This window comes from Cynoglossus semilaevis, chromosome 9 (assembly GCF_000523025.1).
Source record: "Cynoglossus semilaevis isolate Cse_v1.0 chromosome 9, Cse_v1.0, whole genome shotgun sequence".
Lineage (NCBI taxonomy): Eukaryota > Metazoa > Chordata > Actinopteri > Pleuronectiformes > Cynoglossidae > Cynoglossus > Cynoglossus semilaevis.
In genome coordinates, this window is record NC_024315.1 from 3,369,121 (window position 1) to 3,391,509 (window position 22,389).

General features: G+C 41.1%; 1 protein-coding gene and 1 non-coding gene across 2 annotated transcripts; both read left to right on the top strand.

The window, feature by feature from the left end:
* Nucleotides 1–276: 276 nt before the first annotated feature.
* Nucleotides 277–11,067, top strand: tmprss6 (transmembrane serine protease 6). The gene is made up of 16 exons (XM_017034936.2): nucleotides 277–958; nucleotides 1,373–1,515; nucleotides 1,583–1,650; nucleotides 1,742–1,929; nucleotides 2,285–2,489; nucleotides 2,594–2,730; nucleotides 2,827–2,939; nucleotides 3,031–3,140; nucleotides 3,937–4,079; nucleotides 4,189–4,287; nucleotides 5,190–5,303; nucleotides 7,082–7,198; nucleotides 7,348–7,516; nucleotides 8,247–8,524; nucleotides 8,628–8,764; nucleotides 8,917–11,067. Exons 1-16 carry the CDS (start codon nucleotides 793–795, stop codon nucleotides 9,079–9,081), a joined length of 2,352 nt encoding a protein of 783 aa, XP_016890425.1. The 5' UTR covers nucleotides 277–792; the 3' UTR covers nucleotides 9,082–11,067.
* A 3,711-nt stretch (nucleotides 11,068–14,778) lies between these two features.
* Nucleotides 14,779–14,921, top strand: LOC112487550 (U4 spliceosomal RNA). Its single transcript, XR_003050734.1, has one exon. It is a non-coding gene; the product is annotated as a U4 spliceosomal RNA (small nuclear RNA).
* The last annotated feature ends 7,468 nt before the right edge of the window (nucleotides 14,922–22,389 follow it).

A 22,389-nucleotide genomic window follows, 5' to 3' on the forward strand; every position in this document is an offset into this window, starting at 1 on the left:
ACGCTCCCGTTGAGACTGGTGTCCAAGTGAATTCTGGGACACGACAGGTGCACACGCACACAAGTGTAAACCTTATTAATTCCCAGTCGGGTTCCCTGTGCTGGGGGAACTGACAGGGAGCATCACTGTTGCCAGGTGACGCTCGGTGACATCATCGCACCTGTTGCCTACCTGACCGACCGGCTGCAACAACAGTTGCTGCCGGGTCTCACCTTACCTCTCCTCAGATCAAATGAACGGCAGCGTAAACTGAACGGTGTTTTTAAAAAAAAAAAAAAAAAAAGATGGCGCTAGTTTCTGTCTGTGGGAGCAGAGCGTGTGCTTTAACCCTCGCTGAGTCTTAACGAGAGCTTCAGAGAAGACTGCGGTCCACCGAGACTGGGATGGTTTCACAGAGAACAAAGGATGTGGAGTGATGGAGTGGCTTACGCTTCAGAGAAAAACCAGGTAGGGACCGTCAGCAAGTGTTCGTGAAATACTTGATAACTGATACAGAATTTAAATAAAAAAAAAACAACAACAACTTGTTGTTGAGTTCGAGAGATGCAGCTGTGAAATGTCTGGTTTCCTGCACCTTAAAACCCAAACCTCACTTCTCCCTGTTATCAGTTATCACACACACCGCAGTGAGAAACTATTTTAGTTTTAACCTCCGGTCATTTGTTCAGTCTTGAAGCAAAGTGTTCACTGCAAGTTTACTGAATCTAAATTCATACATTTAATGGTACTTATTTTTAATTGTTTATTCATTCTCTGACTTTTTTAAGACGATGTTGATTTTTTAAATATACAATGCACACAATATCAATATTTCCCGGTTTTCAGGCAGAAGCCGGAGCACCAGCGGTGGCTCTGCCCTTTAGGAACACTCGACCGTTCAAGTGTCTCCTGGTCGTCATCACTATCTTCATCATTATCTTCATCGTGGCTGGAGCCGTACTGATCTGGTACTTTGTTGGTGAGCAGTACTGTTAGTGGTACTTGTTTTGTATTCTCTTTTTATTTTAAGTTGAATAAAAACAAAGATTTTAACAAATAACTATTGAAAACTTGACTGGGTTCAAAAAAGTTCCAAGACAGATGTTACCATTTTAACAAGTGTCCGAGTTTAATAACTAAACTGTTTTACCGTCAAATCTTTGTCAAGCTCTGAGGTTTTTTTCATCCCCCAAAATGAACAATTCATAAAAAAATATCCGTCCTGAATGGTGACGTTATGAATAGAAATATTCATGATAATCTTTGCAGCGGTCCTAACGACAATATCCGTCCTGAATGTTGACGTTATGAATAGAAATATTCAAGATAATCTTTGCAGCGGTCCTAACGACAGCTTCTGGACAAATTGAAACTGAAGCTGCTGTGATTGCAGAGTACAGGATCTGGGTTCAGGAGCCCCGTGTTGAGCAGCAGTATGCGGCCTACATGTCCATCCTCAACAGAAACTTCTCTGCCGACCTGTCTTCGCCCGACAGCACGTTGTTCAAGACGGAGGCCGAAGGCATAAAGACGGTGGTGAGTCCAGAGAAACCAGGTCTCATTTTCACAGTTTAGCCTAAATGTCACTCATAATCATTAACAGGTGGAGAAGATAATGAAGGACTCAGGTCTGTCACGATACTTTAACTACACCACCGTCTTCGCCTTTGGGTACGTGAGTCAAAGTTTTTTTTTTTACCCCAAAATGTTGCCGTTTGTGTCTCGTGATTCCAGTAACGTACGCATATTTTGGTTGACACAGCAGTGGCAGCTTGGTGGCGCACTTCTGGATAGTGATGTCCGTGCCAAGCAGCCATGTTGGGAGGGTCACACTAATTAAGATCACCTCCAGCCTGGAGAAGGGCCTGAAGGGGTCGAGAGGGTCAGGAGAAGAGCAGATGGTCAGCTCTAATGGATACCTCTTCTACCTGCCCTCGCTGTCGGTCAGCGGTGAGAGAAAATATTTTAGTTTAAATGTGAGACAGAGGAGCTGAAAGTAACCCGACGCTGCTTTTTTTGAGTCTTATGTTTTGTGTGATGAATTCAATGCGTTTATGTCACAGACATTAACATGTTCACAGTAATTCCCATTAAAATCCATAAAATGAATAAATGGAATTTAAATAACAAATTAGTTCAATTCATACAGGACCGTCTTTCAATAGCTCCATGTTCCCCAACAGGGCCCGCCTCCCTACCTTTGGGAACAACTGCATTACGATATGACAACAGCTACGACTAAATAACACCAATAACAACGTCAATTTTCACACAAAACTGTCTTAAAAATCAAACTATTTCACAGACTGTTACCGCTACCAGGAGGTGGCGCCCGGGGGCCCCGTGGCTTTACTTGGCCCCGATCCGCAGCACTCTTCCTGCCTGTGGCACCTGCAGACGGCTGCCGGTTCACAGCTGGAGCTCCACATGGAGTGGCTGCTGCCCCAGTGCCAGGACAGGCTGGCGGTGTACGACTCTCTCTCTCCGTCAGAGTCTCAGCTCATCACATCGTGAGACCCCCCGCCTCATCCCCCCCCCAGACTCAGACCTGGTTTTGGCTGTTACTCCACAGCTGTCAGTGGTTTTTTTCATCTGTCCCTGTGTGTCTCTACAGTGTGACCGGCTGCAGCAGACACGAGCGTCAGGTCAGCGTCCTGTCCTCCGGCCAGTGGATGGCAGTAGTTTGGAGGAGGGGTCTTTACTACCCCCAGAACACATTCCTGTTGTCGGCTCAGGCCTGGGAGCGAAAGAGTAACCAAACCACACAGAGACAAAAAAAAAATCCTCCAACACCGACATCAAACACCTCAGGTTGAAACTCTGTTATTTTTCCGATATTTCTCTCAGACTGTAGCGCCACCATATGGCTGAAGGCAGTGGCAGGGATCCAGGGGACACTGAAGACGCCCTTTTACCCCAGTTACTACCCCCCGGACACTAACTGCACCTGGAGTTTTACCGTAGGACGCCTGACCCGTACAGTACACCCAGAGTCCTCGTGTGTTTTACTGCATCTGGTATTCTGTGTTTCTGGTGTGTGTGTGTGATCAGATACCAGGTGAGGGTTCGGGCCTGACGCTGCAGTTTGAAGGTTACCAGCTGAGTGAGGCCAGCAACAACCAGGCCTGTACCCAGGGAGAGTGGACGGTCCAGGACAGGAGGTGAGGTCTGAGAGACTTGGACCAGTCCTCGGTTCTGTCCCGGCTCAAGTGATGGGCAGAAAGAAATTAAAAAAAAATAAAAAAAATGATCAAAAGGAAATTAGGTAGAATGTTATGGCAACATTTTAAAGATAAACAGTCTGTCATTTACCAGGAAACATAAAAAAAAGTGTAAAAAAAAAGTAAAGGGTGGAAGTACGCCCACACATGAGAAACCAAACAACACCTAAGTATTTATAAAAGTTCAGAGCAGTACAGAAATACTGATGTAGGAAGTTTTTAGAGAAACGGTGTTTTATAAATAGATGGACTTCTATGTTCTTATTGAGTATTTATTTTTTAGGTTTATCAAATTGATACATCGTGTTTAACAGTAATGCAGTAAATGGAGATCAGGGGGGGAAATAGAAATAAAATCTAAACCTGATGATGTCAGCAGGTCGGTGCTGATGTCAGCAGGTCGGTGCTGATGTCAGCAGGTCGGTGCTGATGTAATTTTATATGAACACGGTTTACTAAGTTAATGATTAGAAATGTTTGCAAAAAAAACTGAAAAACAAAACTGTAAAAAAAAAAGTGAATGTATTTGAATTAGCGGAAAAAGTTCATGAAATAAACGGTAACACTTTGATGATGCAGTCTGAACAGCAGGGGGAGCATTATTCTTAAAAACATAAAAAAACATATATATATATATTTGTAGCATTAACAAATAAACATATTTTAATTTTATGATTTGTTATTCTGTTATTTTTCTCTGTTTTTAATTCGTGATTTCACTGTCTCCGTCCCTCAGACTGTGCGGCTCCAGGAGTCTGCAGCCCTACAGCCAACGACTCTTCCTGACGTCTACGTCAGCCACCGTGGTCATGACCTCGGAGGTGTCGCTCACGGGGCCGGGCCTTCAGCTCCACTACAGCCTGTTCAACCTGTCAGACCGTACGTTGGAGGCAGAGACAGAGACCACAACAAGGGAAAAAAAAAATTCTCTCTTCCCTTGATTCATAAGCAGCGTGTGTTTGTCTTCGTCTTTGTCTTCGTCTTACAGCCTGCCCAGGTCAGTCTCTGTGCACAGTCAATGGTCAGTGCGTACCTTCCTGCGATGGCATCAACGACTGTCCCGATGGACTTGACGAGACAAACTGTGGTAATTATTCAAGCGCTGTTAAACACGTCCTTTAGCCACTGATCGTCTCCTGAGATTCCACACAGGAAGACGAACAACGGTTCATTACCTCATCAGCCATTCAGTGGAGCCAACTGTGTTTGACTTGGAGGATTGGACCATAAAATCAGACTGAAAAACATAAATAAATGAATCGAACCACAAGCCTCTACCAAAGAAAGTTCAAGTCCGATATTAACGTTTTGCCCATATCTGATATGCCGATATTGTAAATCCAAATACTTCATTTCTGATTTCGATATCATACGTTACCAATTCCGATATCAACCCATACTGATACTGATATATGCAACCGTTTTCCCCCAAAACTGAGTTAAATATCTCTGGATGCCACAAGCAATTCCATCATATTTGGCAAAACCCAGGAATTGCTTTATCAAAATATACAGAAATGCCAAAATATACAGAAATATAGTTTTTGCCGATATTGTCCAAACACATCCGATTCTAATATCAACCGACACCGATATAGACCTGCTGATATATATTTATTTATCGGTACAAACAAACAAAGTACAAGATTAATTAAATGAGCTGCGATGCTGCCATCTAGTGACTTTCGCTTGTATATACAGCCATTTATCCCCAAAACTATTTTTAGGACACGAATAATTTGTCCAAACCCAGGTATTGCGTTTTCGGGTTTTCATTATCAGAAGAAAAAGCTGATAACGATATTACATAATATGCTAATATCTGATCATAGCGGTCGGCCGATATTATCGGACATCCCTAGAAAAAAACTAAATGATTCTGATCGATATTACATAGTTATGCTAATATACACCCCCCCCCCACCCCCAAGCAAACCTTTACCATGTTATATAACACTGTTTACCTGTGTGTGTGTGTGTGTGTGTCAGTGTGTGTAGCCCAGTACCAGTGTCCAGGCGACACTCAGTGTGTGGACTACAGCAGTGTGTGTGACCAACAGCCAGACTGCCCTGACGCCACCGACGAGATGAACTGCACCGAGGGTAACTGCCCGCCTCAGTAACTGACCGCCCCAGTAACAACAGCAGGGGGAGCATTATTCTTAAAAACATAAAAAAACATATATATATATATTTGTAGCATTAACAAATAAACATATTTTAATTTTATGATTTGTTATTCTGTTATTTTTCTCTGTTTTTAATTCTTGATTTCACTGTCTCCGTCCCTCAGACTGTGCGGCTCCAGGAGTCTGCAGCCCTACAGCCAACGACTCTTCCTGACGTCTACGTCAGCCACCGTGGTCATGACCTCGGAGGTGTCGCTCACGGGGCCGGGCCTTCAGCTCCACTACAGCCTGTTCAACCTGTCAGACCGTACGTTGGAGGCAGAGACAGAGACCACAACAAGGGAAAAAAAAAATTCTCTCTTCCCTTGATTCATAAGCAGCGTGTGTTTGTCTTCGTCTTTGTCTTCGTCTTACAGCCTGCCCAGGTCAGTCTCTGTGCACAGTCAATGGTCAGTGCGTACCTTCCTGCGATGGCATCAACGACTGTCCCGATGGACTTGACGAGACAAACTGTGGTAATTATTCAAGCGCTGTTAAACACGTCCTTTAGCCACTGATCGTCTCCTGAGATTCCACACAGGAAGACGAACAACGGTTCATTACCTCATCAGCCATTCAGTGGAGCCAACTGTGTTTGACTTGGAGGATTGGACCATAAAATCAGACTGAAAAACATAAATAAATGAATCGAACCACAAGCCTCTACCAAAGAAAGTTCAAGTCCGATATTAACGTTTTGCCCATATCTGATATGCCGATATTGTAAATCCAAATACTTCATTTCTGATTTCGATATCATACGTTACCAATTCCGATATCAACCGATACTGATACTGATATATGCAACCGTTTTCCCCCAAAACTGAGTTAAATATCTCTGGATGCCACAAGCAATTCCATCATATTTGGCAAAACCCAGGAATTGCTTTATCAAAATATACAGAAATGCCAAAATATACAGAAATATAGTTTTTGCCGATATTGTCCAAACACATCCGATTCTAATATCAACCGACACCGATATAGACCTGCTGATATATATTTATTTATCGGTACAAACAAACAAAGTACGAGATTAATTAAATGAGCTGCGATGCTGCCATCTAGTGACTTTCGCTTGTATATACAGCCATTTATCCCCAAAACTATTTTTAGAACATGAATAATTTGTCCAAACCCAGGTATTGCGTTTTCGGGTTTTCATTATCAGAAGAAAAAGCTGATAACGATATTACATAATATGCTAATATCTGATCATAGCGGTCGGCCGATATTATCGGACATCCCTAGAAAAAAACTAAATGATTCTGATCGATATTACATAGTTATGCTAATATACACCCCCCCCACCCCCAACCAAACCTTTACCATGTTATATAACACTGTTTACCTGTGTGTGTGTGTGTGTGTGTGTCAGTGTGTGTAGCCCAGTACCAGTGTCCAGGCGACACTCAGTGTGTGGACTACAGCAGTGTGTGTGACCAACAGCCAGACTGCCCTGACGCCACCGACGAGATGAACTGCACCGAGGGTAACTGCCCGCCTCAGTAACCGACCGCCCCAGTAACTGACCGCCCCAGTAACCGACCGCCCCAGCAACCGACCGCCCCCAGCCGCCCCAGTAATCGACCACCTCAGTAACTGACCGCCCCAGTAACCGACCGCCTCAGTAACCGACCGTGCTACAGTCTACTCTGAATTCTGCACGTAATCTGCATGTATTTATGTGTGTGTGTGTGTGTGTGTGCGCAGGTGTGCAGTGTTCTGACATGACATATGTGTGTGCAGACGGCACTTGTCTGAAGAAGTCAAACCCAGAGTGTGACACCGTCATCGACTGTCCAGACGCCTCCGATGAAGACGACTGTGGTCAGGACACACACACACACACACACACACACACACACCTTAACATACAGTGCCTTGCGAAAGTATTTGGCCCCCTTGAACTTTGTGAACACTGTATATGTGGATGTGAAACCATGTGCATGTGTGTGTGTGTGTGTGTGTGTGTTCAGACTGCGGTCTGAGGCATGTGTTCGCTCGTATCGTTGGCGGCACCAATGCCTCGGAGGGCGAGTGGCCGTGGCAGGTCAGCCTGCAGGTTCGGGGCGGCCACGTCTGTGGTGGAGCGCTGATCTCTAGCCAGTGGGTGGTGTCAGCTGCCCACTGTTTCTACGAGGACCGGTACGTACAGGAAGAGAGAGTGAGAGGAGGAGGAAGTGGTTTTTAAAGGGGGATTTTGGAGAAAACAAAACACGAACTAAAGTGCTGCGTTCAGCACAAATAAGAACCATTTTTGAAACCATGTAAAAAAAATAACAAAAAATTATAATACATTTAATTTGTAATGCCCTTTATATTTAAGGAAATCACAAAGTGCCACAGAAGCAATTCAAGTTAAAACCGGTCAAACAATTACAGATTAATTTTATTAATTTAATTTAATTTTAAAAGTCTAATGAGTTTGTTAGCCATCGGTACCGGTCCTGTTCTATATGGATTTGACTGTTTACAGTTTACAGAAGTTCAGTCCGTGATGAGAAAACTAATGTTCGGTGCAAAGTCTCTTAATCCGATTATTTTTTTACTTCCTATTCAAACAGGTTTTAATTGAATAATTGTTTCATTGTTTTTCTTTTTACGCTCTTGTTTTTTTGTTTTTTGTTAAATCCTTCTGTTGTTCTGTGTTTATCTCACCAACATGTTCTCTCTAATTAAACCGACTCAGTTCTGTCATAATCCACAGCTTGAACCACAGCCAGATTTACAACAACAACATTCAGTGCAGCACGACAATCTGTCAGAACAGAGTGAAGTGATTTACAGCTCAGCAGCAGCTTCGGCCGAGAAGCGGAATATTTAGGAAATATAATTTTTAACTAACATTAAAAAACTATAAAATAATTTCCTTCAGCCTCTTCTCTCCATCGATGTGGACGGTCTACTTGGGAAAACTCCTCCTGAAGCCCAGTGCTCCCACGGAGGAGATGGCCCTGGTCCAGCAGATCCACATCCACCAGTACTACAACAATGAAACCTACGACTATGACCTGGCCCTGCTGAAGCTGACCCGCCCGGCCACCGCGCTGCAGACCAAACGGGCTACACCCATCTGCCTCCCCCAATCAAGCCACCAGGTGGAGCCAGGCATGCTCTGTTGGGTCACAGGTTGGGGGGCACTGCGTGAAGGGGGTAAGTGGATAAAAAGTAAAAAATAGGGATGTCTGATATGAACTTTTTGTCGATGTCCGATCTCCAATATGCTGACATTGTCGAAACACTCGGCCTCCTCCAGGAAAGGCCAGTAACGTCCTCCAGAAAGTGGACGTTCTCCTGGTCAGTGAGGATGATTGTGCCAAGTCGTACGGCCAAATGCTAACTCCCAGAATGCTCTGCGCTGGTTACCAAAGTGGAAAGAAAGATGCCTGCCAGGTAAAGTTCTGGACACGTACTGTAGAACTTTTTGTTCCACCTTCATTTGATCAAATTAATGATTTGGTCAGAATACCGTGAACAAAAAAAAAATCACTAATCATATGGTACGGTGAGTTTTGTTACATCTCTGCTCCTCACACCTGTGGCAGGGAGACTCTGGTGGGCCCCTGGTTTGCCAGGAGCCGTCAGGTCGCTGGTTTCTGGCCGGGGTGGTCAGCTGGGGCAGCGGCTGTGGGCGTCCAGGCTTATATGGCGTCTACTCTCGCATCACCAGACTCAGCGACTGGATCAACAAAGTCATCGGCAGCAACTGAGTCCACCCCCCCCCCGTCATGTGATCATCCACCTTCTCTTCTATGAATTATCAAGACACTAACTGCAGTGCCCCTCCGTCAGTCTACCTACCACAAGGTCAGAAAATGATGATACCCAAGTCCAAGGCCATTCAACCCACAACCACAAAATCTCAAGGAACTCATTTCCTGTGTATTTGTCTGATAAACAACAGCTCAGATGGATTTCCTGTTTATTTATTTATTATAAACCTTGATCCCGATGTTTGGTGACAGTCATCAGACTATAATTACACTGTATTTATACAGCCCACATCAGGAAGGAAAACCAAAGCCCACTTTGCTAAAAAAGTCATTTACTCAGTCTTTAACTGGTTTAAATCTGTGGATTTAAGTCCATTTTATTTCTATCATCGCTATAAAATCAGATTTTTTAATTTTAATTTTATTTATGTAAACCCTTGCTCTTGGAACATTTCACCCATACCGCGCTAAACAGCAAGTTACTATTAGTTTACCTACAATACCTGAACGACATCTCCCTCTTGTGGAGAAACGCGCACCTGCAGCCAAGGAATCTAACCTCTGATTTCACCTGACGTTCAGGCAGATTCTGGTGTAAAATTTGTGTCATTTCTTACGTCTGTTGACCTCTGATTTTTCACCATATTTTCCTCTATCTATGCAGCAGAGAAAACACTAAATCCTATCATCAAATTCTTATATTTCTGTGTCAGTCTTTCTGCCAAATTTTCTGCTTGAGAGAGAGTTTCTTTTTGCATCAAGTCGACTGAGGCCAAAAATGTTTTAATGTCAGATTAACCTCTAAAAAAATACGTCAATTTTACATTTTTGGGCAACCATCCCGTCTTTATCCATCAGATTTATGTCCCTTCACAGGAGGAAAGGTAATGTGAGCGCCTGGGTTTGTTTTCTTGGCACAGCAGATGATGTACGCAGCCGCTGATTGGATTAAAGGGATTGTCGGTGGCGGCTTTTATTCTGCCTTCAATCAGCCAATCAGTCACTGGCTTGGACGAGTTGGCAGCACATCTGTAAACAACATAGATCACGTTGATAACTAAACCGTACATTTATCAGAGAAGTAAAAACAAATCCACAAAAATCCAAAGTCACTCGGAGGAGAAAACCCAGAGAGGATGAGGAAGGACGGGCAGTGGCTCAAACCCTGGCTCAGAGTATTGATTCAACTATGGACATCAGCCAGTTTTTGTTACTTCATTAGGTATGTGACAAGAGTTAAATCAAATGAAGCAGATGGAATATATTTATGCATGAATCTATTTCTAACCCAAATCTTAATGGACAGAAACCAAATCTGCCACCATCACAGTTCTCTTTATGAAGGACATTTTTCCAGAATTTATTTTTTGGCTGTTTTAGGCAGGTCATCATTTTCTAATTTTACTCATCATAATTATTCATCTTTAGTATAAGGAACAAATTTGTAGTATCTAGTAGGAGTATGAAGTTACTCAGTCTCCTCTGCAGGGGGCGATATAATGTTTTTTTTTTTATTCAATCATATTTCAGCCTCATGTGTTGCCAGGTAGAAATAAATCCGCCCTAAGGCCTAAAGAGTCTAGGAGCGACTAGCACCGCTGCCGACTGGTGTCGTACACGGAGGTCAGAGAAAATGTCAAGGTTCGTGACTGAAGAAGGAAAAAAACCTTCACCACAGATGGTTTCCTCCGACGGTTCCTGGAGCCCGACTGGTTCGAGGCTGAATTTACAGCCGTGCTCCCGTCGTATATCTTCACAGCTACATGTTTTATATTTCACTGAGGCTGTGGTTTCATTATTTACTGCTGTGTGTAATAAATCAACATTAATCTTTTCTGTCCATTTCCATTTCTCACTTCACTAAATCAGGCTGCTTTTCCTGTTTATTACATAAAACTGCAGGAAAGAACTGACAAAAACTTAACAATCTGATGGGTTTTTTTTTTTAAATCTGGTAGCTCTTTGTAGCACCGACTAACTGCTAACTTCACTTGTGAGCTGAAGGACAAATAAGGGGATAAGAGGATTTACAGGTTCGATTCCTACTGCTGCCCATGTGACATACAATACCAACAGAGCTCTTTTTTTTGTGATAAGCTGATACAAAACAAAGTCACCAAAAAAAACATTGAACTGACTGAAAAAATAAATGCTCAGACAACACGGAACATTCCAAAGTCCAGTGTGAAAATGCCCAGAATAAATTAGTGAAGTGGCTGATGCCAAATATCCTTCGCTCACAGGGAAAATTCTGGACCACGTAGACCATAATTCACTGGAATTTAATTTAAATTCTACGACCGAGGAGTCGTATCAAACTGTTAGCAGCTGCACGGACGATAAAAACAAATATAAATTAGGGTTTAAATAGAGAAATGAATTTAGTAAAACTCACACAGACTGAGGCGACCTTTGACCTCCACAGCTACATTAGGCACAGGTGTGCCTAAAACACTCAACTCACCAAACATATATAATTCATAATTGTTCGTAAACAATACGATTTTACACTTCAATAACAGAAGAGAAAAAAAGGTCACATTTCTTTCCAGAAACACCGGAACATCACCATTGATCTGCTCTGAGTCAAAGTCAAACTGACCTAGTTAACGTTTTAGGCGGATACCGCCACCTACTGTAGCCTAGTTAACGTTTTAGGCACATACCGCCACCTACTGTACCAGAGTGTGTAGTGTCCCATAGTATGACCAGTGACCACTTCCCGTCCCCCTCCTATTTTTCTTTTACCAAGAACACGGAGGTCAAAACAATTCCCTTTCTAATTAATATCCAGCTAATGTGTCCTCACATTAACGCAGGACATAATTGTGTTATGATTCACAAAGTTAATTAATTCGTTATAAGAGGAACGTCTTCAATGATTTATTAAACAGCGAGAACACAACACAGGAGGTTTTAAAGTGTAATTAAAAAGTAAATACACTTCCAGCTACCACCACTAGGAGTTAATTATGGAAAGAACATTAACCAGGCCGAACGTAATTGACTAAACTCCAGAGGTCGCTCAGAGCTGCAGTACTCTCTGATGTACAGATGGACTTCTACTGGAACCTTCTGGAACCTGAAGTCATTGCATTTTGGACCAGGTCAACCACGGTTTTATTTTTAAGTAAAAATAAGTAAAATTTGACTGTCATGTGATTATATATCAGTGATTCAATGATGTATAAATAAAAAAAAAAATATTATTATATAAAGGAACATGTATTATATGTTACATAACATTTTATCATTTTTAAAGTACAATTAAAAAATATTTAAAAAAAGGTCTGAATTGGTCCGAAACAGCACATAAACCATTGATTATCAACCAGCGGCCCACGGGCTGAATATGGCCCGACCAACAGTCCAATCTAGCCCACAACTGGATTCCCAAATAAACATCAAAAACTAGCGTTAGACAAAAATTTCGATATTCCCGACAAAAATATTGACCTTCTCTTGAACTAACTAGCCTTAGACAAAAATTTCGATATTCCTGACAAAAATATTGACCTTCTCTTGAACTTAAAAATTAAATTAAAAATCTCCAGTCTCACTGTGTCTCCACTAGGATTCACACGTTATTGTTATCAGCATGGTCCACTGATGGTCTATTTTCTTCCTGTTCTGGTGAAAATAAAAATAAATCTGTATTTGTCTTAGTTTTAAGCCCAGACTGAGTGACAGAGAAACGACCCGTTTCTGGAGCTTTAGAAAGTATAAGGCCGCGGTGATGTCATCAGAGTCACTGGTTCTGATTGGAGACACATGTTGCAGTCATTTTGGGATGTTTTGGAGTAAAAATTGTGCTGCAATAATGTAATCAAGCAGAAATCCCAGCGTCTGTTCTGGTTTGACTGTGATTTAGGATCCGTCTAATTAGGGCAATTATCCTGGGACTGACGGAACAAGGGTGAAAAGCTACTCCGCGTGGCTCCAAATGATGAAGTGTTGAATGTTTGAAGAGCCTGTGGAGGTTTCTCACCACAGGGCTGATGGGTTTTGAGTTGACAGTGAGAAGTGTCCGGGGTCGGAGTCGGGGGTAAAGACTCAGAGACAGTCTTTAAATGTTCAAACAGAGACGAGGCACCACCGACAAAGGACGTCATATCCAGAGTTGATCACAACTAATCCAGATTAATCAGGATTAAACTTCATTAATCCTGGTCTCTCAAGATTAGGTTTAAGTTAAAATGTCATTTAAAAAAATGGAGTTTAACTCTTTACATGATAAATGTATATGATATCAGTGTTAATATTTATTATTATTTTTTAAAATTATTGTCTCGTTCTTAAACCACATTAAACCCTGAATTTCTCTGTTATTTAATTTTAAATGAAATCTTCAGCCTGGATCTGTTTTTACCTGAGGTTTGGTTTTTATTTATTTATATTTATTCCATATATTTTCCCCCCATCATTGAAACATATGTGTTATGTTTTCCTCCTCTTCTGTAACCCCCACATCCATCTCTCCACTGCTCCCCTGGGCGCCTCCCTCCTCCCTAATCCCTCTCTCTCTCCTTCTCCACCGTGATGGGTTAAACAGCTGAAGGCTGTGTGTTTTCATTGTGGTTGAGATTTATCTTGGGAGAAGTGGTTACAGAGGAGGAGGAGGAGGAGGAGGAGAGTGAGCAGAGGTCCAGCAGGAAATAAGTGAAAAAGACACAAACAGGAGAAGCAGAAAATTAAGTCTGAAAAAAAAAAATCTATAGCACATTTAAAGTTTTCTCTGCCAACTCCACTGCTACATTTGTGGAGTTTTTAAATGTGCAGTAAAAGTCTTAGCCAATCAGCTCAGCCTGTCACAGCCTGTTGCATATACTTTGTACTGTAATTATTGGTTCAGTTCTTTGACTTCACCAGTGTTTGTGTCACTTATTTCCTGCTGGACCTCTGCTCACTCTCCTCCTCCTCTGTAACCACTTTTCACAAAAATTGAAAATTTATTTTTTCGAAAAACTAAAAAAAAAATTTTTTTCAAAATCTTTGAAAAAAAACTTTTTTTCAAAGATTTTTTTCAATAAAAATTTTTTTTCGAAAATTTTTTTTTTTTTTGAAAAAAGGTTAATTTTCAAAAAAAACATTTTTTTTTAAGATTTGGCTACAAAATTTTTTTTTGAAAGAATTAAAAAGCCAGTTTGCAGAACCAAACCATCAAATTATAGACACTTTGATTAAATGTTTATGAATAATTGTTAACCTTTTTCAAAAAAAAGTTAATTTTCTAAAAAAAATTTAAAAAAAGATTTGGCTACAAAATGTTTTTTGAAAAACCTTTTTTTGTAGCCAAATCTTTTTTTAAAAAAAATTTGAAAAATTTTTTGTTTTTCAAAAAGAAATTTTGTAGCCAAATCTTTTTAAAAACATTTTTTTTTTAGTCGTTTCACATAGAGATATCACAAAAAACACAAACCCATACAGAGTGACATCACACACTGCTTATGTGTAAATGGAACTATGACTTAAAAAGAAAAACAAGGTTCTATTGGATAGAAAAATAAAAATAAAACATTTTGACCAACACTTAAATCATATTAGGTCCTGATTGTGTTTGGTTTTAGTGACGTATATAAAACAAAGGAACCAAAAGTCTGATTCAGACCAAGCACTGGAGCTGGTTTTGGTTCCTGTCTGGTGTAAAGTCAGTTTCAGCGCCCGCTGCCCATCGTTGGTCTTTACTGGCAGCTTAGCTTTGTGCAGTAGCAGTATCGTAGCCTGTGAGGTTTAGCCGAGGCACGATTATTGCTATTTGCTAGATTGAAATTTAACACGGTGCATTACTGCCACCTACGGGTTCTACAGTATATTATCCTTGTACAAAAAATTAATTGAATGGATGTCACAGAAAAGGTAAAAACGTCACTGATGTCTGAGGACAAGTTTATTCTGTGACCTTCCTTAAAAAACTTGAGGATATTCATTTTATTATTATTAATATTGTACCATCTTAGACTCTGGACTGTATTTACAACTGGCCCAATGTCAACATGACTCTGTTTTTCCACATAAGCCTCTTGTGGCTTTCCAGTCAGTAGCGCTGGGGCGCCGACTGACACTGCAGGAGTAAAAAACAAAAAACACACAGAAGAAAGAAAAGGGAAAAGTGCCAAAGAAATCAAGCGGAGAAAAAACTGACAAGCACAAATACTATTTTCTGTTTCGAGAGCTTTGAAGTCGACAACTTGTGTGGGTTTTTACCCTGAGACATGCAAAACAGTCGCACGCAAAAAAAAAAAAAAATCAAAGGCCCAACCTAAACTTGCTTATACGTGAAAATTTCAAATGATTGTGCAGGAGGAGACAGGACATAAAGGAGGATGAAAGACAGCAGACAAACGCTGGAGGAGAAAGTCTGAGATAATGAGAGACAAAGACGAACAACCCTCATTATTTTCTCACAAAGTGCGGTGATCAACCTGACCCACATTCACTCCTCTCTGAAAGTGATATTTAATCAAAGCTCTGAGAAGTTACAGCTCGCAGGAACAGCCTGCAGTGATGCTCTACGAAGAGGGAAGAGAGCGGGGGTGGAGAAGGGAGAAAGGCTGAGCTGGAATGTATGGCGAGTGTCAAATGTCTTCCATCCACGGCAGCCGTTTTCAGGTCGTATTGTGAAAACTCACTGCCTCTAGGTTTTCTGTGCCCACATACGGTGACTCATGAGAACAACGGTTTGAAGGATGTAGGCTAACGTCAAACATTTTCTATAACGCAGATCAGAAGAAGCAGAGTTGGTTATGTTTACCATGGACTCAGGATGTGATGGGACGCAAGGGGGGGTTAAATGAGAGGCGAGGAAGAAAACTGAACAAAAAACGTGGGGAAGGAAGCAACGACAATCTCCCTGAGAGAACAAAACACATGTACATCACAGAGAGCGAGTGGTTTTGTTGTTGTATCAGTAAAAATGACATTTAAGATTTAGCAGAGCTCAATTATAAAACAACACAATCTGTTTTCAATTACTCATTTATCTCAAAGCCTGACGAGGTTGCAAGTCGAGGACCAACTGCACATAGAGTCTAAGTAACTCTGCCAACATCGTTTATGTCACAAAGATTATCAGGTAATTAGATTAACAAAACCCAATTAATGCTCTACGTCCAAATCATTGACTGTATATAAGAACTGGACATCGCTGACCTCAGGCTGTTGTTGCATGTTAAAGTAAAAATTAAAAATTCTAAACCCAACCTAACATTTACTGCTCATCACTCTTCCAGTGGCTCAGATCACTCCAGTTTCTATAAATGGGACACGTTCCTTAGGAAACAAGGATGTTTATGTTACTGGAGCGAGAGACCAAGAAATCACAGTCCTAATAGATGAGTGGAAATAAATTATTCCATTGGCTCATGCTTTCTGACCCAAAGCTAAAACTGTGTTAGCAACAGTTTCCTTGGAAGTTTGTATTTATAAAATAATGACCATTGTTGACTACTTTCTACATCACGAAAGAGATTGTAGTGAGGATGGAATTATGCCATTGGTGAGTTGGACGAACTGCATAGACATAAACACAGTCAAAAGTTATAAAAGTGGGGAGAGAAAAAAAAAAGAAATCAAAAAGACTTTAAAGAAAAAGACGAAAACTGTGGCTGGAAATGACCACCAAAGCCTGATGGTGGAAAATCAAACCGGCCAATCAAACAGGCAGCAGAACTGAGCGAGACATGAAAGGACCTCAAAGAACGGAAGACAGGAAGTGACAGACGAACGGATGGGGAGAAAATTGGACGGAGAAAGTGAGAAAGATGTCAGTGGGGATAAGGGGGACATGTTGACAGAACAGTGAGCACAAAGGAGAGAGAGACAGAGAGAGAGGAACAGGAAATGTTGCATTTGCTGAGTCTGTAATTAGAACAACTTCCTAACTCTGTGAAAACTAAAATCTTTAATTTGGTATAAAAACATTGGTAAATGATTAAACTGGATTAACACTTGGTGACTTCTGATTTTTTCTAATTACTTTTTAAAATCACTTGAGGCCTGAAAATATTAACTTTTCCATAATTCTGCTGGAACAAAGTTAAAAAGTAAAGTATTTAACTTAAAGTAACTGTCAAATGACTGGGATCGGGATTATCCCGACACCATTTTCAGCCAAGTACCAGTACTCTTTTTGGTTTAGAAAAACATACAACAAACTAGAAGGCAGCACTCAAGGTCGCACGGCATTGTGGGTAAAACGGTTACGTACAGTGTGTACATCAAACGCGGGCCACAAACCACTTTATTTCATGCTAAATGTGTTTGTTTGACTTGAAACATGTTCTGATAAACACAGGTGAAAAACAGGAAGTCAGTGAACGTCCCGTCACTGGAGACCATTCCACAGCAATGTTTGGTACATTCTTCAAAGCTTCAAAGTTTTGATACAACAGTAAAACAGCATCACATCACTAACACAGCACAGCCATCAGGCCAAGAAAACTGGGGCAATAGACAAGAGGTTTGGACTGTTTTTTTTCCAGTAACCGTAGATTCTACGCCAACATTGGGGTCAAAACACACATTATTACACACATAAATGTAACCAGTTTTCTGAGAAACAAGAAAAGCTCGACAACGCCGAATGTAACCAGTTTTCTCAGAAACAAGAAAAGCTCGACAACGCCGTGCTGGGAACTTCACCCTAGGAATCATTTTTAAACACATGGAAGGTTTATGGTCAATGAGAGGGCGTGAGACACTTTTATTAAATACGCTTTTACTTTTGGAACAAATCACTAATAAGACTGATTCACACAACGGAGGTATAATCAGGGATGTGGCCTAAGAGGAGCACAGCAAAACCAGGTGAAGATGCCACCAACACAAGCAGTACCAGCAGCCTCCAGCAATTGAAAAGGTGGGATGCAGAAAACAAATTAGTGGAGTCGCCACACACGCCAAAGAAAATGGCAGCAAAGCCAAGCTCAGAAAATGGACAGTTGACAAAATCAATTACATGTCAAGTAATATCTTGAAAACAAAGTAATGAAAAAAACACAGAAAACAAAACTCTACATAATTCAGAACAACAATCTCCAAGTTCAAGACAAACAAGATCCCAAATCGCCCCAAAAAAGGTAAATTTGCAAACACACACCGATACGTCACTCACAAAACAAAATACAACACACACTTCACGCGATAATTCACACAACATAAGTAAAAACAGTCAGTTTGGTTGGAAATAAACTAAGGTTTTTTTTAAAACCCGCACGGACACGCCGTGAAGACCGGAAATCGATACGAGCAGCGGAAATGGATACAAGCAACAAACACAATGAAAACAAAACAGCGGCTTTAGTGGTGTAGTTGTAATAATACCTGATTACTTAAAATAACCAATATCAACAGTCGTTAAGTATGTCGTAACTAAAATGTTGTAGAATTACGGAATAGTACAAAACAGCAGCGTTCAGTTTTACCTGTTGATGAAACCTCCGATCCGGAAATGACGTAACATTGATAGAGCGGAAAGGAAGAGCAGCAATATTTGTCAGAGACATACAGTGAAACAGCGGCAGGTGATCCTCTGTAGCGACCCCTAGAGACGGACGCAAGAAGCAGCAAACGAATAGTTAGAATAGTTTAAAAAATGTATTTGTTTTCTGACTATAATTTTCCAAGTTCAAAACCCACAGAATACAAGAGCGGTCAGAGTCACTTCGTGGTCTATTATTTTTCTCTACATATACAAATGTCAATTGTTTAAACATTTTCACACAAACATGTCTTTAAAAAATACGAGTTCTGCTGTAGTATGTATTTTTGGTGTGTATTTTTGGTGTGAACTCACTGAGCCAGTTGACTTCAAAAATAACTTCTAACTTTTATTTGGCAACGCTGCGGCCACTTTGTGCCAGCTGACGTCACAGCGTAGGTTGACGCAGTGGAGCGGAACGCCAGCGCTCAGAATCATGGCCTACACATTGTATACAGGACTTCCTGCAGGCTGTAAACACAGTAAACACAGCGTAAACAACAATCCCATTAAAAGGGACCGTGTTTATTTGCAGGATCTGTCGTTTCCTGTCAAACACACAGAGTGGGAGGCGACGGCGCAACATTACAGTCGAGTTGACAGTGACGTTGAATGAGCGTCAAGACACTGTCGAAGCTCTGGCCCATTAATAATATGAATATATATATATACAATCATCTGCTCTGCAAAAAAAAAAAAAAATCTCATTGCTTTTTTAATTAGCATTTGAAGCAGATCTAGAGCTGAAGGATGAAAACACACATGAGCTGTGAGTAGAATTGTGTTCTCGGGGGTTGATGCTGCGTCCAGTCAAATTAAGTGACTGTGTGTGTGTGTGTATTTTCCAGCCCTCATGTCAGACCTTTAAATACTGTCACGAGAGCTGCAGTAGAATAATTAGCTCTCAGCTTTTCACCAGCATCTCCCTCCAGTGTGTGTTTGAAGGAGGCCGACTCCTATTACCATACACTCTCTGCAGTCATATTTATTAGGTGTACTACACAGCATGTAGTACTCACTAAACCACATCTGTCTTTTCTTCCTCCGCGCTGGGTTTTCAGCACAGCTCACAGAGACTCCACATGGATCTGGACAATGATGTAAAACCACAGTGTGACGGAGATACAGTTTCATAAAAGTCTACTTTTATTTGCACAATGTGTTGCATGACGGGTAGACATTTTGTTTTTAATTCAAGGAAAGCCTTGTGTTACTTTATGGGAAAATGCACAGTAACAAGGTTAGGATAATTTAGTTAGTGATGGTCGAACATGTAACAACAGACTGGTAAAGATTTTTATAGGAAGCAGAGGGTTTACATCGGTCAGAGAGCTTTTAGAGTTTGATTATTAACGTTTAAGGAAGGATTCTGGTCAAATTAACAGATCTGACGAAAACTGCAGTAAAACAGATTTTATTACACAGCAGGTCCTGATTAAGCTGAAGGCATTGTACACTACAAGTCATTTTGGCTGGGTTTTTTTTACCCATGATTCACAGTCTGCACCCACCAGGACAGTAGTCATGGCTTTTGTTTGCCCAGAAATCGTCTTGGTTGCTTCCATTAAAAATGTTTAATTCCATTACAACATGTAGCGTGAAATGACCAACAGCCAACATTTGTTGCCAACAGCAAATGAAAAAGACAATGTGACGTACGGACAAAACCAACCTGGACTTCAGAGATTTTTCCTCCACGGCAGGAGCAGGTGTGAGGATACATCATCCAAAAATGACTTCCATCCATCCATCCATCCATCCATGACTTAAAATGACTTAAAAACCTCCAAACATACGGTTGTTTATCTATGGGAGCTCATTAACATATAGAGCGATTAATAGTAAAAAAAATATTTGGCATGAACTGTTCAAACTCTATATGTTGGTAAAACTGCGCCGGCATGAAACCATCTAACACCTTCATCAAACTCATCAAACGTTGGAACGTTTGCCAACAGTTTCTCTACTCAGTCCAAAAGACTCCAGAAGGAACGACATGAAAGTCGGTTCTGCAGCCAATCCCATGGAGGAGCTTGAACCTGCTCTGCCTGCTCTTGATTATACACGGTACATATGCATCAGTGCACAGTGAAGCTGGGAGCTACAAATCTGGAATGGGAGGAAAACGTGAAGTGACTCATAGAACATGGAACGTATAGAACACGTGGAGGCAGAGAGCGTTGTTAGGGAAATGGATACTGTAGTACTACTGTAGTACTACTGTAGTACTGTTCCTGCACCTCCTCCTTCATCAGTGCATCAGCTCTGAGCTGCTTTTACAAAAAGACACTCGACTTTTCTGCATTTGAATCTCCTTTGTTCTGAACCAGTCACTGTAACCGTAGCATCAAACACTTTTCTCTGTAAAACCTTGTTGTTTTTGGGTTTTTTTTTTCAAACTGCAGGATGTTGTTGTTATTGTCATTTTCAATTTCCCGACGTGACAAGTTATTTAACTGCCTCATTTCTCACACTAATAAAAAATAAAAATAAAAATCCATTTTCATTCAGGTTAGTAATATTTAACCGTCGGTGCAGTCAGTGGTAATAGACAATCTTATTTCTGTTAGCGCTCACTGCACCAATGACCACAGGCAGATGGTAAAAATAAAGATGAATCAAAAAATGTGTTTATATTAAAAAAAAGAAAAAAACACTGCTGAAACCCAGCTTCTCATTCTGGTCACCTTTCTGGGGAAACAAACCAGCCACTCCCTGAACATGTCAGTCCAGGGCATCGTGAAACTCAAACAAATGGTGTTAAAGTCGTTGGTTCCAGTGGTCAGTAAATACAGGTTAAAACAGGTGAACTGCTGAGTCGGGATTGTTAGGTGTTAAATGCTGGACTCTGGTCTGACCTGATTTCAGCTTCGTGTTCCTGAATCCAAATATTCCAAACTCAGAACACTGACAGCAGAAATAAACCGTGTGGTTGAAAAAGTCTACAGACCTCGGGGATAATAAACAGAGTCCTGTCTGAGCTCATGTTCCAAACCCTTCAGCACTGGCAATTACTACTGTAATTATTATGTCTACTGCAGCAACAACACACAGGAACCACAACTTTATAACAACATTGTGTCATTTGAAAAAATATCAACGATTCCCACAAGGCTACGAAGTGAGAGACGCTCCGTTAGCTCAGAGCTAGATTATGAAAAATAACTGGGGCCCTGACGGTTGTGGGGACGTCACGTTAAATTGTTATTCATGTATTTTTTTTTTTAAAGTTTTATAGCTGGTTACTTTGTCCTTGGAGAAAATATTCAACTTTTGAAAACAAATGCTGGGATTTTATTTGAATTAATTGAACTGAACTGGAGTTCTAGTCCTTCAACAGCTGTGATGTAACCTTGGAGTGAACAGTATCTGGATGGTGCAGTCGTAGATGTTTCCAGGTTCATGACCCTGAACTGAAGGACAACAAGAAGCTGATGATGTTCAGAGTATATTTGTAGCCACAACAGTGTGTGTTTATGTTCTCCCTGTTGGTGAAAGTGGCACAAAAAACAACTGGTGAGTGGCTGACGAGCCGTCCAATCACGTACGGCCTCACAGCGTATGATTTTTTGGTCATAGAAGTCTTTGTTGGATTTTGTGGAGTCAGACCCAGAAGTCAGAGAGTGAGTCACGGAAAGAAAGCGGAGAAAAGTGTAGCCAAACATCCGAGCGTCACACCAGGGATAATGACTTCCATGTCTGAGAGAGCGGAGCTTCAACTAGAAGTGTGCCACGTTATTATTAGTCTCAGAGAAGAGGATGATGATGATGATCATCGATGAAGAGGCTTGACTGGAAAAAAAAAGTTTCTGTTAAATAATCTGAGG

Bases quoted from the DNA above. Each gene is read 5' to 3' on its own strand.
- tmprss6 (XM_017034936.2), top strand. From the start codon at position 793: ATGCACACAATATCAATATTTCCCGGTTTTCAGGCAGAAGCCGGAGCA. The intron at 3,141-3,936 runs GTGAGGTCTGAG...TCCGTCCCTCAG, and splicing joins TGGACGGTCCAGGACAGGAG to ACTGTGCGGCTCCAGGAGTC. The intron at 4,080-4,188 runs GTACGTTGGAGG...TTCGTCTTACAG, and splicing joins CCTGTTCAACCTGTCAGACC to CCTGCCCAGGTCAGTCTCTG.